The sequence below is a fragment of the Larimichthys crocea genome, chromosome XVII, assembly GCF_000972845.2.
Source record: "Larimichthys crocea isolate SSNF chromosome XVII, L_crocea_2.0, whole genome shotgun sequence".
Taxonomy (NCBI): domain Eukaryota; kingdom Metazoa; phylum Chordata; class Actinopteri; family Sciaenidae; genus Larimichthys; species Larimichthys crocea.
The window spans coordinates 6,934,066-6,949,406 of NC_040027.1; the positions used below are offsets into that span (position 1 = coordinate 6,934,066).

Sequence of the window (15,341 nt, forward strand, 5' to 3'; positions counted from 1 at the left end):
CATCACCTGCTCTCCTCACATCACCTGCTCTCCTCACATCACCTGCTCTCCTCATCACCTGCTCTCCTCACATCACCTGCTCTCCACACATCACCTGCTCTCCTCATCACCTGCTCTCCACACCTGTCTGCAGTGTTTAGTTAGTCTGCTCTGGGCTGCTGTAGAAACCTGCTCCCTCTGCAGATAAAAAAGGAAAATTTAAAGTAACAAAAACAGAAAGATTCTTATTCTCAGGTGATTACACATGCATGAATATTAAATCCCACCAGTCTTTAAAAGTATTTCTGAAAACGAATCAGCATCCAGCTGTGAAACATCTGTTCAACAAGAGATTCATGTTATTACAGCATACAAACTTCATAAAAACATCTTGTTATAATGTGACACACTTTAAGATAAAACTTCTATTGTTAGATCGGTACGTTCTCCTGTAACTCGTTGGTAAATGTTTGTTTTAAGTTGTAATAAAATATCTATCTAACGTCACGACTTCTGACATGTCAGATGTTATGTGAAGTTTATTATAACAAGTTATTATGTTATTATAACATCTGATCATTTATTGTTATAACAGAACATTCGTCATTGTGAAAATATTTTGTTAGAACAATAAACATGTTATAACATGTTATAATACACTGCATGTCACTTTATATTATGTGTCATAATATTTATTACATTATGTTTTAATAACATGAAAAAATGTTTAAAGAATATTTTGTTAGAACAATAAACATGTTATAACATGTTATAAAACGCTTTGTTAGAACATGAAATATTGTTTTAACGTGATAACACGTCATCTCGTAATTATTATAAGTCATACATTGTTTATGTATTAACGTAAAAATCACAAGAAACTTTAGTTATGATACATTATTATTGTTATTACGTGAAACATTTGTGATAACACGGGACAACTTTAAAATATACAATGTTGTTGTAACAAAACTTTGTGTTGAATAACGTGAAAATCTTTTTGTTACGCGACACACAGCTGTGTACAGTAAGTATGTGTTATGTTTATTAATATGTATTTCCTGAATCATGAATATTAATGAAGGAAACTTCTGACAGAAACAAATAAAATGAAAGTATCATTAAACATCATGTTGAGGGGAGTATCAGAGTTTATGCATTCATATACATTCATCAGAAAACTGCGACTCGTTCATTCATGCACTTAAAGTGATCGTTAACAAAGCTCATCAGAGACTTCAGCTCGGCATCGCTCTTAACGATCAGATTAATCTTTGAAGTTCGTAAAGATCAGACGAGAAGAAGTTATTCACGGGTTTTTGTTTGAATTAAGACGCATACATTTGTTTTTGACTTCCATCTGTTTTTTGTTTAGAACTTTTATTCTAGTAAAACGATTCAAATTCACAGAACGAGAGAAGAAATCCTCAGAGTGGCAGACAGCGTGGGACATGTTGAGTCATTAAAGCTAATTCGCAGTGATGGAAAGTTACTTTGTTTGTTTTCATGCTGCATGTCAGAGGGAAATCTTTTTACTCGATTACATTTGACAGCTTTAGTTACAAAGTGAAGTCACTTCCTTCAAACAGACAGTACAGAGTGAAAACAGGAAGCTTCCCCAGCTGATGACTCATTAAAACAAGTTTCCTGAATGTTTCTGTTCAAATATGCAAATGACGCGTTAGCATTCATTCATAATTTGCATACCAGAACAGAAATCCAGTTTAAACTGGTTTCATGTTAAATGTTTTGATGGATTTTGATGGAACGTTTTGTAAACGAGGCTGAACAAACATTCAGGACAGACAGAATCAGACGGAAAACAGACGACAGGTGAACCGGGTCAGAAGGAAACATTACGGTACCGTACAGTACTTGAGTAAGATTTCACACACAGAACTTGTGTCAGAGAATTTGGTGGTTTTAGTTACGTTCACTGGAGAAGAGGGCGACGTGGAGTCTTCATCACTGCTAATTAGTGATTGATGATTTTTGTGCTGATCAGAAAACAAACTGCAGATTTTAGTTTGATCTGAATCAACAGACGTCACACAGAAGAGTTAAAATGTTGATTCTTGTTTTAATTCTCAGACTGGTTGAACAGCTCGCTCTGCCTCCTCACAGCTTCATGTGACCCACTGAATAAACCCTGACACACACTGTCACACACACCTGTCATAAACAAAGACTGGACAGAAACATGTGAAGTTACACTGTGTAGTTTTAAGAACAAATTTCAAGCTTCTGTTTTAAACTGGGCCGCTTGAAACCTCGTTAGCAGAATTTATTAGAATCAATCTGTCTGATATTAAAGTGTTACGTCAGAGTGTTCTTCCTAAAACCTGCACAGAGCCGCAGGAAGTGGCCGTTTGTTGGTCTGTTGGTTTTTTTGGCGCCGTGGCTCCTGAGTGAAGCGGAGGCTTCGTTCTCTCGTGCAGCGATGAAACAAAGAAAACAAAAACAACTTCCTGTAAGTCCTTCCAGTTCCAAACATCCAGATCGGTTCCTCTCCTCCACACATGAACCGGTCCAACCTGAAGCAGACAGAACACACCTCAGAACCAGAGTCCAACAAACACACATCACAACATCACCAGGCATTAGTGAATGAAATATGACGGATATTCTGGACTCACTGTGTCTGAGTGTCATGGCTGCTCCTCGTTTCCAGCGCTCGGTGTTCGGTTGCGGATTTGACTCCTCAGCTGTTCGATGAGTTCAGGATTCTGCTGCTGCATCTGCTGAGCGAACTGTTGACCTCTGCGAGACAAACAGGACAAACATCAACCACCACCGAAAATACCCATCAACCCCCCCCCCCAAAAAAACCCACCAACAACCTCCTAAAAACCCTCAACAACCTCCTAAAAACCCTCTAACAACCTCCTAAAAACCCATTAACAACCTCCTAAAAACCCTCAACAACCCCCCAGAAAAACCCTCAACCTTCAAAAACCCATTAACAACCTCCTAAAAACACATCAACAACCCCCCAAAACCCATCAACAACCTCCTAAAAACCCATCAACAACCTCCTAAAAACCCATCAACAACCTCCTAAAAACCCTCCAACAACCTCCTAAAAACCCTCCAACAACCTCCTAAAAACCCTCAACGACCTCCTAAAAAACCCATTAACAACCTCCTAAAAACCCATTAACAACCCCCCGAAAACCCTCAACAACCTCCTAAAAACCCATCAACAACCTCCTAAAAACCCATCAACAACCTCCTAAAAACTGTCAACAACCTCCTAAAAACCCATCAACAACCTCCTAAAAACCCATTAACAACCTCCTAAAAACCCATTAACAACCCCCCGAAAACCCTCAACAACCTCCTAAAAACCCATCAACAACCTCCTAAAAACCCATTAACAACCCCCAAAAAACCCATTAACAACCCCCCGAAAACCCTCAACAGCCTCCTAAAAACCCATCAACAACCTTTGAAAACCCATCAACGACCCCCCAAAATCAACCAACAACCTCCTAAAAACCCTCGACAACCCACCAAAACCCATCAACAACCTCCGAAAAACCCATCAACAACCTTTGAAAACCCATCAACGACCCCTCAAAACCCATTAACAACCTTTGAAAACCCATCAACAACCTCCTAAAAACCCATTAACAACCTCCTAAAACCCATCAACAACCTTTGAAAACCCATCAACGACCTCCTAAAAACCCATTAACAACCTCCTAACAACCTCCTAAAACCCATCAACGACCCCCCAAAACCCATCAACAACCTCCTAAAAACCCATCAACAACCTCCTAAAAACCCATCAACAACCCCCAAAAACCCATCAACAACCTCCTAAAAACCCATCAACAACCTTTGAAAACCCATCAACGACCCCCCAAAAAATCTATCAACAACCTCCTACAAACCATCATGTCTACCCACACCAACATGAACCATAGAAAATGGAAAATGGACGCCGTCCTTCTATGTCTGTAAGAGGAAGTGATGACATGATGACATCACAGAGTCCGTACGTACGCCTGGATCAGTCCTGATAGATCTCCGCCTCCAGGAGCTCCAGCTGCTCCAGCTGCTCCGGTCCCCGCTGCATTTGCTGCTCCTCCCATGCCTCCGAGTCCTGCTCCTCCCATGCCTCCAAGTCCTGCTCCCAGTCCTGCTCCGAGTCCTGCTCCCAGTCCTCCTCCACCTCCTCCTCCTCCTGCTGCTGCTGCTGCTGCTCCTCCCATCCCGCCGTACGCTCCTGACATCATCCCTGACATCCTGAGGAAGAGAGAGGCGGAGACAGGGAGTTAGCATCACCAAAGCAGAGAAGGATGAGTGAGACAGACGGATGGAGGGTGGATGTACTCACAGCTGCTGGACCTGAGGATTGTTCATCAGAGACGACGCCTGCAGACACAGCGTCACAAACTCAGTCAAACTTTATTGAGGCTCGCTGAGCTGACGACACACACAGAAAGACAACAACTTGCTCTCACCATGTTCATGAAGCCGGGGTTACTGAGCAGGCCAGCCAGGTCGACTCCGCCCATCCCCGCCGTCTGAAACAGACAGAAAAAGAAGAAGTCATCCCTCCATCAGCTGATACGAGCTCATTTCCTGTCTCCTCGTCTCCTCTTACTGGGCTCAGCGTCTCCATCTTCTCCTCGGCGATCTTCAGGTTGGTCTTGTAGGTGTCGTTGTCGGGGTCGAGCTCCAGAGCTTTCTTATAGTAAGTGGCTGCTTCTGTGTGCTTGTTGAGACTCGCCAGAGCGAGACTGAAACACAAAGACAGAGCTCAGGCCGCATCCCATTTCTCATTTTACAGTTCAGCTTATCGAGGACAGAACATCTACACAAAGTTTGGACCGCCGTGGTCTTCCTACCCCATCCTCCCGTAGGCTTTGCTGTAGTTGGGGTCGATGCTGATGGCCTGTTCACAGTCCTGCACCGCTCCTGCGTAGTTCCCCAGTTTACTGTACGCTGCAGCCCTGCACCAACACACTTTACGTCAGTCACCTGAACGCAACACGTCACCTGTGTCCACATGTTCTGAACATGAGAGATTAGGTGTGTCAGGATCCCTGACAGGTGAACAGAACTGGTCCTGATGAATCCTTCGTCTGACTGTGACACTAAAACACTGAAGTGGACCTGAAGGCAGCGTGCGTGATGTGTGTCACCCTGACGGTGCGTTCACTGACCTGTTGCAGTAATAGACGGCGTTCTCAGGGTTGATGGCGATGGCCTTTGAATAAAACTCAACAGCAGCCGAGAAGTTCTCCACCTTCATCTGGTCGTTTCCTGCAGACGAGAAAAATCATCAAGAAGGAAACGAAAAGGACGTGAACATGAAGAAGAGTTTGACCATCATCATCGTCATCATCATCATCATCGTCATCATCGTCATCATCATCATCGTCATACCGTCAGTTTTGAGGGTCTCAGCCTCGGCTCTCTGTTCCTCAGTGAGGGTGTTCTGGGTCGAGTTGTTGTTGACCTGCGACTCAGCTGGAAGCTAACACACACACACACACACACACACACACACACACACACACACACACACGCACACACACACGCACACACACACAAACACACACACACACACACACACACACACACACAGTCAGACACTTCCTGGAAAATGCAGCAGTGACTGAAAATACTTCACATTCCAGGACTAGGTTTGGGTCCAGGACCTGGTTTGGGTCCAGGACCAGGTTTGGGTCCAGGACCAGGTTTGGGTCCAGGACCAGGTCCGGGTCTGGGTCCAGGACCAGGTCCTCAGAGTCTACCTTGGCCGTGGCAGAGGCGAAGATCTCCGGTAACGTCATGGGGACGGCGAGGCTCTGGTCATCAGTGGAAACTTCAAACGCCGTCTCCAAACACTGAACGGCGACTAGAGAAGGAGCCAGAGGAGACGGACAGGTGATCACCTGCGTGTTCTACTGCGTGCTGATTGGTCGGTTTATAGTTTGATACTTTGATTGATCGGCTGGACTGATCATCAATAAACAGAACGTGGTCGTGTCTAAGACGGGCTGAAAGACAAACTGCTCTGATGATGTCATCAGGTCTGTCAGATCAGGTCCAGGTCCTGGTGGTTCTGGTTCTGGTGGTTCTGGTTCTGGTGGACTCACCTTCCAGACTCTCCTGGGCGCCTGAGCTCAGGTTCCCTGACTGCAGCTGGTCGTGGAGGAAGCGGAGGATGGAGAAGGCGAGGCGCTTGTGGTCGGTCATGGTGACGGAGGCTCCCCGTCTGTGGTCACTGGGGGCGGGGCCTGCAGGAACAGGAAGTCAGACCAGCTGTTCTTAACGTGACCTGATGACGTCATTGTTATGATAGCCCGCTTTAGCATTAGCTTTAGCTTTAGCTTTAGCTCGTGGAACATTCCAGCAGCTCAGTGATGCTAACAGCTAACGGCTAACAGTTAGCCGTTAGCCGTTAGCATGTCACCTGTGTGTCAGCTCACGTGCGTCGGTGTGTGTGACGTATGCCGAATTAGCGCCCGCTCGCTGACAGCTGATTCGACTCTAAACTTGAGTTCTGCGCGCGGTGGTTCCGGTCCGGACCCGGGTTCTGAGGAGGTTCGGCGTGACGTGTTCTCCGGCACGATGCTAACGGCTAGTTAGCTCCCCGCTCGCTTCCCGCGCACAGCGAGCTGCTCTCACACCGTCACGGCGCTGACGGAGCGCTGACGCAGCACAGGTGTGACCTACCTGTCGTCTGTGTGTGTCAGGTGTGTGAGAGCGCGCGAACAGCCGCTGACGTCACTCGGCTCCTTCGGTCAGTGCTAGCGTCACTCAGCTAGCTCATTAGCTTCGACGCGGTGTTATGTCGTCACGTGGAAGCGCCGGCGTGGTGTGGGTTACATCCGGCGTCAAGTTAAAAAGTGGTCATCACCGGAACTGCAAACCCGCCTTCAGAATAAAAGTATTAAAACTAAACTTACTGTATATAGATTTAAAGACACAACATGGATGGAGCAAAGTAAAGGACGTAATTTATTACAACATTAATTATTTGCCATTTATTATTGTATTATATATGTATTATTGTTTATTAAATTTGTTTTTGTCCTTTTTCCAGTCTACAATGTCTATAGATACACACACACACACACAGCGGGGGGGGGGCACACACACTTTCTAAGAATGTGAGAAATATAATAGAGGCATAGTATAAAGGGTGTAATATGTATATTAATACAGTGTAGATTTTAGATATATAGGAACGAGTACGTATGGATAGGCAAGACATATGTGTTGTGTGTGGTTGTGGTGGTAGAATAATAGTGTAATAAGTGTAATAGGTTGGGTGGTAATATATCTAATCATAGATAATAATGGTAGATACATACATATTTACATATATAAATGTATGTATAGACAGATATATATGTATATATATATGTATATAGATATAGATACTTAATGCACATATCATAAGTAGGGGTCGTTTAAATAAATAAGGATAGAAACTAGAGGTCGAAAGAAAAAAAGAGATTGGGCCGAGTACGAGATAAAACAGTGATGTAATTTGTCAAAATATTTGATAATTAAAGACTAAAGGAAAACCAAAATAAGAAATATAACTAAGAAGCGCACAGAGGAGAAGAAGGAAAGGGGGAAAGAAGAAGGGGGGGGAAAAAGGGAAGGGAAAGACGGAGGGGAAATACACAGCAGTTCCACGCTTTTGATGTCTTTGTACAACCAGTTCCGGAAAGAAGGGGGAAGAAAGGGGGATTCGCACACCATTTACTGAGGGGGTGGTAATGCACACAACGATTCCAGACCAACTTTATTCTTTACACGTTCAAGAAGGAGAAGATCCGCTATATAATCTTAATACCACAGTGTGGCGCAGAACGCTTTATAGTTTTAATCATATTGTCCGGGAAAGAAAAACATTCACCCCTGTATTACGATGAGGTTGGGTAAAAAAAACGGTAACCAGCACATTATTCGGTCGTAACAAAAAAGCGAGCGCATATAAGCGACGAAGAAAAAAAAAAAAAAACGCATTAATATTAGCTATTACAAAAAACAATGCCAGGAAACACAGAATTTATGGTCAATTACAAACGTTAACGAAAAAACAGGAAGCACCTTTATATTCATTACAAAGGGGAAAGAAGGGACAAGAGGGACAAGGCCATGTTTGAAAGAGCAGACCGAATTTGTATTCAATTACAGGACTTACAGGGAAGGAAGAGTTTAAAGGGACAAGACAGAGAAAAAAGAGAGGGAAAGCCTTTAAATAGTTCTTTACACGGGGTTGGCGAACCGTGTTAAATTCTTACGACTTACAACAGGGCAAGCCGTTACTTCTTTACACGTTACAGGGGAAACAACTTTAGATGCTGTTCACGGGAGAACGTCCAGAAGCGCTTTAGGGTTCGTGCAGAAAACAAACAAAAAAAACAGTAGGTCCAACCGATTTATCTGTTAGGAAAAAACCGATCCACCTGTGGATATTCTTTACAGCCTTCACCTTTATGTCGGTGTACACGTTAGGCAGCCTAAAAAATATAATTTCTTTACACGTTCCAGGGGGGCCTGGGTGTATTCTGGTGGTACAAGAACAGTTACAAAAAAAAAAGGGGGGAGAAGGGAAGCCTGTTATGGCCTTACAACAATATTACAACGAAGGCGCTTGTTAGTCTTTACAGACGTTAGCAAAACCTTTATTTCTTTACACGTTACAGAAGAAAACAAAAGAGAAGAGGAAGGAAAAGCAGAAAAAAGGGAAAAGAAAAAAAGAAGAAAAAGGAAACAAAAGAAGAAGAGAAAAAAACGAACCAATTTTAGAAAGTTATATTTCTTTACACGTTAAAAAAACCTTTATGTCTTTACGGCGAGAAGAAACAAGGAGAAAAGAAAGGGGAAAAGGAGAAACGGATTAGACAAAAAGAAAAAAAAAACAACTTGTTTCCATTGAAACTAATCCAGCCAAAACCGACCTTTATATCTATTAGCAAAAAGGAAAAAAAAAAGAAAAGGGGAAAGAGAAAGAAAAAGAACTGAAGATGACAAACCAAATTGTTCTTTACAAAAAAAACGTTACAAAAAACACCTATTAGTATCTTAAGGCAGGGATTACAAAACCTTAAATATTGCTATTAACGGGAAAGAAAACACGGTAACAAAAAAAAAAAAAGCTTTATTCCTTTACACGTTACACCGGGTATTATTCGTAAACAAAGGAGAACAGATATCCAAGAGCCAAGCAAACTTATAGTCTGTTGACACGTCCAAACCATTTTAAAAGTCTATACCGTGTCCAAAAAAACCTTTAAGGGTGTCTTACAAAGGGGAAAGGCGTATGCCAGAGACACAAAAAAAACAGGAGGGAAGAGGGGAAAAAGAGGAGGGGGAAGGGGGGAGGGAAGAAAAAAAGAGTTACAGCAAAAAACTTTATTCCTTAAAACACGTTACAGGGGGAAAAGGAAGCAAGAAAAAAAAAAAAAAAAAAGAAAAAAAAAACACCTTGTATTCGGACAAAAAGGGAAGGGAAAGGAAGAAAAAGAAAAAAAACAAAAACGGGTAAAATACACCGAAGATATAGAATAACGTCACACCTTGCCACCTAATTATTCTTGACAAAAAAACAAAGTAACACAACACCTTTAGTTCTTTACAACGTTCCACCTTAATTCTGTTACAAAACGTTCCACCTTTATTATTTACACGTTCCACCTTTATTCTTACAGAAACGAGCTTACAGTTACACCTTAGTTCTTACACGTTACACTTATTTTACAAACGTTACCAACCTTTATTCTGTACAAAACGTTACACCAAACTTTTATTCGGTACACTTACCACCGTATTCTTTACATTACACTCACCTTTATTCTTACAACCGTTACCAAACCTTTATTCTTACACGTTAACCTTTATTCTTAACACGTTACACCCAACCTTTATTCTTCAGTTACAGCACCTTAGCACTAACAACACACCTTTATCTTACACGTTACACCCACCTTTATTCTTACAAAACGTTAACACCTTTATTTCTTTTACACAACACGTACACCTTTTATTCTTTACACTTCCACATTTAAATTTCTTAAACATACAAACACGCTTCATCTACACTTTATTCACCTTTATCTACAGCAGCCTTAGGTCACCATTTATTCTTTACACGTTACACCTTATTCTTTACAATGCTCACAACACTCACCTTTAGTCTACACGTTCACACGTTTTATTCTTAGAACGTGTCACCCTTTATTCTTTTACACGTTACAAACCCTTTATTCTGTACACGTTTCACTTTTTATTGCTTTACACGTTCCAACCTTTTTTCTTACACGTTACAACCTTTATTCTTTACACGTTCCACCGTTATTTCTTACAACAGACGTTACACCTTCTACAACTTACTTTAGTTTACACTTACCCCCTTTTGTTTTTTAACAACCGTTCACCTTTACCTTTCACGTTACACTTTATTCACTTCATACCCTTATTTACAACGTACACATTTCTATTCCTAATCACTCACCTTTATTCTAACAACGTTCCACACTTTATTCTTACAACAACTTCCATACCACCTTTATGTCTTTACACGTTAACACCTTTTATTCTCACACGTTCCACCTTTATTCTTTACAACGTTACAACCTTTATTCTTACACGTTACAACCTTTATCTTACACAGTTCCACCACCTTTCATCGTTTCACGTTTACACAAAACAGCCTTTATTTTTCACACGTGTACACCTTTATTCTTACAAAACGTACAACAACCTTTACTTCTTACACGTTCCACCTTTATTCTTACACGTTCCACTTTTATCTTACACGTTCACACCCTTTATCTTACACGTTCACCAACCTTTATTCTTACACGTTACAACCTTTATTAGATTCTTTACACGTTTACACAACGAAACAAAACCTTTATTTCTTACACGTCCACCTTTATTTTACAACGTTCCACCTTTATTCTTTACACGTTCCACCTTTATTACACACGTTACACACCCTTTTATTCTGTTACTCTCCTTATTCTTTACACGTTAAAAACAAAACCTTTATTTCTTTAACAGTTCCACTTTATTTTCTCAACCGTTTATTCTTACACTTTATTCATAACCACCGTTATTCTTACAACGTTCACAACCTTATCTTTAATTCCTATGTCTTAACGTTAACAACACCCTTTATCTTTACACGTTTACAACCTTTATTTCTTTACACGTTAAACTTTATTCTGTACAACGTTACACTTTATCTTACACGTTACACCTTATTCTTTACACGTTACACTTATATCCAGTTTCACTTTATTCTTACACGTTACATTTATTTTTACAACGTTCATTCACCTTTATTCTTTAAATTCCATTTTTAACTTCACCTTACTTAGTCATCCTTTAGTCTTTCATAACGTACACCACTTTTACTTCTTACAGACGTTCACCTTTATTCTTACACAAACACGTTCACCTTTATTTCTATACACGTTCACAACCTTTAATTCTTTACACGGTTCACACGATCTTACCATTCATTCCACTTAGACTTACAAAAATACCGTTACCTTTCTTAAACGTTCTCCACCTTTAGTTTTAACACGTTACACCATATCTAAAGTTCCACCTTATTCTTACAAACTTTAACACCTTTATTCTTTACACGTTACACCTTTATTCTTTACACGTTACACCTTTATTCTTACACGTTACACCTTTATTCTTTACACGTTCCACCTTTATTCTTTACACGTTACACCTTTATTCTTACACGTTACACCTTTATTCTTACACGTTACACCTTTATTTTGCTCTTTTCGTTACATTTCACAGCTTGTTCCTTTAACGCTGTAACGCGTGGTTTTATTTTGAAATCCCTGAGCGGAAGCGCGTTGTCTCGGCGTGGCCGCTTTAATCGCGCTCGCGCTCTCTGACAGTTAACACGGTGTGCTCGTACCTGCAGGAATGGGGCCGACAGGTGAGTCCCGCTCCGGTTTACCGGTCTCTGATATGAAGTCCGCTCCGTGCCGGTCTCTGAGATCATGAATATTTAATGAGCTGTGACCTCTGAGACTGAGACTGAGACTGAGACTGTCGCAGCGACCCGCAGCTGAGGCTAACGTTAGCTTAGCTGCTGAGCCGTTAAACCGTCAGAACCGGACCTCACGCGGGCCGCGAGCCGCGAGCCGCCGGTACCGGAGAACCGGCGGACGGTGCGCGCGCCAGGCTCGGAGCATGTTAGCTGTTAGCTCATTCAGTTTAAAGATAAATTATTACGTCACAGTGACCATCATTACGTCATAAACGTGAATAATTAAAGGTGCACTGCGTCACGTTTAAATCATGAATATTCATAACTCATTAAATATGCAGAGCGGGTCCTCGTCTGTGGAGTCCGCCATGTTTCTACGGCAGCTCGGAGCGGACAAACAAACACGCCGTAGTTTGTCCTTTAACGTTTCAGGAGCGTTTCAGGAGCGTTCCACGAGCGTTTCAGGAGCGTTCCACGAGCGTTCCAGGAGCGTTTCAGGAGCGTTTGAAATTTGGGGGTGAGGCGAGCTGTATTCAGTTGTTTGCCTCTACGTCCTACACGCTGCACCTTTAAATTCACGTTCTGCTGCTGATCAGCTGTTCTGGCTGAGCCTGTACCTGCAGCATCTACAGGTGCATCCTCACCTGTCACCTGAAGGTCTGTATTGTCTGAGGTCTGACCCGGTCCTGTGGGCTTCTCGTTGTCCCAGGTGAGGTGGTGTTTGGCAGCCCGGCGCCGGTCTGCTCTGAGAACCGGCTGCGATGGGACCTGACCCCGGAGCAGATCCAGCAGATGTCCGACGAGCTCATCGCCAACACCAAGACGGAGTACGACCGCGTGGGAGCGCTCGACCTGGAGAGCGTCACCTTCGAGAACACGCTGAAGGCGCTCGCCGACGTGGAGGTCGAGTACACAGGTGAGCTCACGGTCTGATATCCTCCAAAACAACAGGGGGCAGCACTTCACCTCCTGCACCATCAGTGTGACGCCACAAGATCTCTAATGCACGTAACGAACCTTTAAAGGTGCAGCTGTCCGCGGTGCGTTCAAGGACACTCTGATATCTGAGAGCTGACGTAGACAAACACACACCTGTCAATCACAGCTCCACGCTCTTACTCCTGATCAGACACGAGAAACTGAAGTCTGCAAACGGAAACTTTCAAAGAAATCAAGGAAAATATTGTGGTAACAGTAACAGCAACTTTTAGACCAAGCAGAGGGAAAGATTCCTGAATGATGAAAAACAAAAGAACAGTCTGTTGGTGCAGTCTCTGAGACTCTTCATCCACCTGCTGCCACCTGCTACCTGCTGCCAGATCAGCTTTCTTCAACGTCCACAGATGACGTTGACCTTCTGATGACCTTCTGATGACCTTCTGATGACCTTCTGTGTCTTTCTTCCAGGAATGTTTTCACAGTTTTTGCTCTGTGATGCGTTATCATCTTAATAAAAATCATTTCAGCTGATGGGATGAAAAGTGTCCAAACGTAAACTTGACTCCTGCTTGTCCTCAGCCCATCATCAGCGTGATGATGCTTTCCTTTTCTTTCAGGCAGTTTCTTACAGTTGGTCACAGACGTTCCAGTTTCCTCCCGTTTGTTTTGCTGCCTGAAGTTTCTCCTTGGTCGACCTGTGTGCTTGCCTTTAACAACCTCCCCATGTTGTTTGTGCTTGGTCCAGATTTTAGACACAGCTGACTGTGAACAACCAACATCGTTTGCAACATTGCGTGATGATTTCCCCTCTTTAAGGAGTTTGATCATCTCCTTTGTTTCAATTGACATTTCTCATGTTGGAGCCATGATTCATGTCAATCCACCTGATGCAGCTCTCAAAGGTGTGACCGCTCCTTTTAGCTGTAGACTAACGAGCAGATCTAACCTTTGCAGGGGTTAGTTTGGGAAAGAAATGTACAGGGTGACTGAACTGTTACTGACTACCACCGTTTGTTTCTTGATTTCTTTCAGTGTTTCTTAAAGCCGGAAAGTTTCCTTTTGAAGTGACTTCAGTTTGGTGTCGTGTCTGAAAACTGTTTTTTGTACCAGGCTGTAAACATGTTTATTTCTGCTGTGAAGTTGGACATTTGGACATGGGGACTTATGGAGACTGGAGCTTTCAGCTCATTGGTTCCTGCTGAGTTCTCGTTTGCTGCTTTTCCTTCATCACTGTCTCAGCTGTTCAGGTCATGTGACCGTGGAGGTCAGGTCAGCGTCCTGTTGCTGTGGTAGCCGTGCTGGTTCAGTGTCAGCAGACTCTAGATGTTTCTGTTGATGATGGACGTAAACAGTCCAAACGTCCATTGTGAGCCGGGCGGTAACGCTGACTCAGCAAAATCAGTCCGTCATCAGCAGTTTGAGAGAAAGCAACAAAGGACGAGTGGACGGAGGCTTTGTGAGCGCGTGCAGCTGAAACACAACAGGAAGAAACACCATCAACACAACACGACACAACGCGCTATCCAACACAACACAACACAACAGGAAGAAACACCATCAACACAACGCGCTATCCAACGCAACACAACACAACACAACACAACGCGCTATCCAACGCAACACAACACAACACAACACAACGCGCTATCCAACGCAACACAACACAACACGCTATCCAACACAACACAACACAACACGCTATCCAACACAACACAACACAACACGCTTGTGTTGTGTTTGATGTGTGATAGCGTGTTGTTTGGATGTGTGTGTGTGTGGATGGTGTTTGTGTTGTGTTGTGTTGGATAGCTGTTGTGTGTGTGTTGTGGTTGGAAGCGTGTTTGTGTGTGTGTTGGATAGCGTGTTGTGTTGTGTTTTGGATAGCGTGTTGTGTGTGTTGTGTTGGATAGCGTGTTGTGTGTTGATAGCGTGGTGTTGTGGTTGTGTTGTGTTGTGGTTTGTTGGTGTGTGGTGTGTGTTGGATAGCGTGTTTGTGTTGTTTGTGTTGGATAGCGTGGTGTGTTGTGTTGTGTTGGATAGCGTGTTGTGTTGTGTTGTGATAGCGTGTTTGTGTTGTGTTGGTTTGATAGCGGTGTTTGTGTTGTGTTGATAGCGTGTTTGTGTGTGTTTGGTAGCGTGTTGGTGTTTGGATAGCTGTTTGTGTTTTTGTGTTGTTGTTGGATAGGTGTGTTGTGTTGGATAGCGTGTTGGTGTTGTGTTGTGGTTTGGATGCGGTTTGTGTTGTGTTGGTAGCGTGTTGTGTTTGGTTGGTAGTGTGTTGTGTTGTGTGTGGATAGCGTGTTGTGTTGTGTTGGATAGCGCGTTGTTGTTTGTTGGATAGTGTTGTGTTGTTGTTGATGTGTGTTGTGTTGGATAGCTGTGTTGTGTTGTGTTGGATAGTGTGTTGTTGTGTGTTGGATAGTAA

General features: G+C 42.9%; 2 protein-coding genes across 3 annotated transcripts in view; one reads left to right on the forward strand and one right to left on the reverse strand.

Annotated features, from left to right (window-relative positions):
• Positions 1–1,002: 1,002 nt before the first annotated feature.
• sgta (small glutamine rich tetratricopeptide repeat co-chaperone alpha) lies at positions 1,003–6,834 on the reverse strand. 2 transcript variants are annotated; one of them, XM_019253873.2, is made up of 12 exons: positions 6,673–6,834; positions 6,093–6,233; positions 5,748–5,851; positions 5,377–5,467; positions 5,154–5,253; positions 4,836–4,940; positions 4,592–4,727; positions 4,449–4,511; positions 4,322–4,359; positions 3,988–4,230; positions 2,616–2,739; positions 1,003–2,513 (listed from the first exon to the last, which is right to left on the reverse strand). In XM_019253873.2, the coding sequence occupies exons 2-11, from the start codon at positions 6,190–6,192 to the stop codon at positions 2,628–2,630; spliced, it is 1,092 nt and encodes a 363-aa protein (XP_019109418.2). In that variant the 5' UTR covers positions 6,193–6,233; positions 6,673–6,834; the 3' UTR covers positions 1,003–2,513; positions 2,616–2,627. The 2 variants fall into 2 exon arrangements, with proteins under 2 accessions (XP_019109418.2, XP_019109419.2); XM_019253874.2 differs by lacking the exon at positions 6,673–6,834 and adding an exon at positions 6,426–6,646.
• A 5,076-nt stretch (positions 6,835–11,910) lies between these two features.
• The window catches only part of thop1 (thimet oligopeptidase 1), a 9,631-nt gene continuing 6,200 nt past the window's right edge, over positions 11,911–15,341 (forward strand). The window contains exons 1-2 of the mRNA XM_010751631.3: positions 11,911–11,923; positions 12,687–12,893. Coding sequence (XP_010749933.1) covers positions 11,911–11,923; positions 12,687–12,893 — 220 coding nt within the window. The remainder of the gene's footprint in view (positions 11,924–12,686; positions 12,894–15,341) is intronic.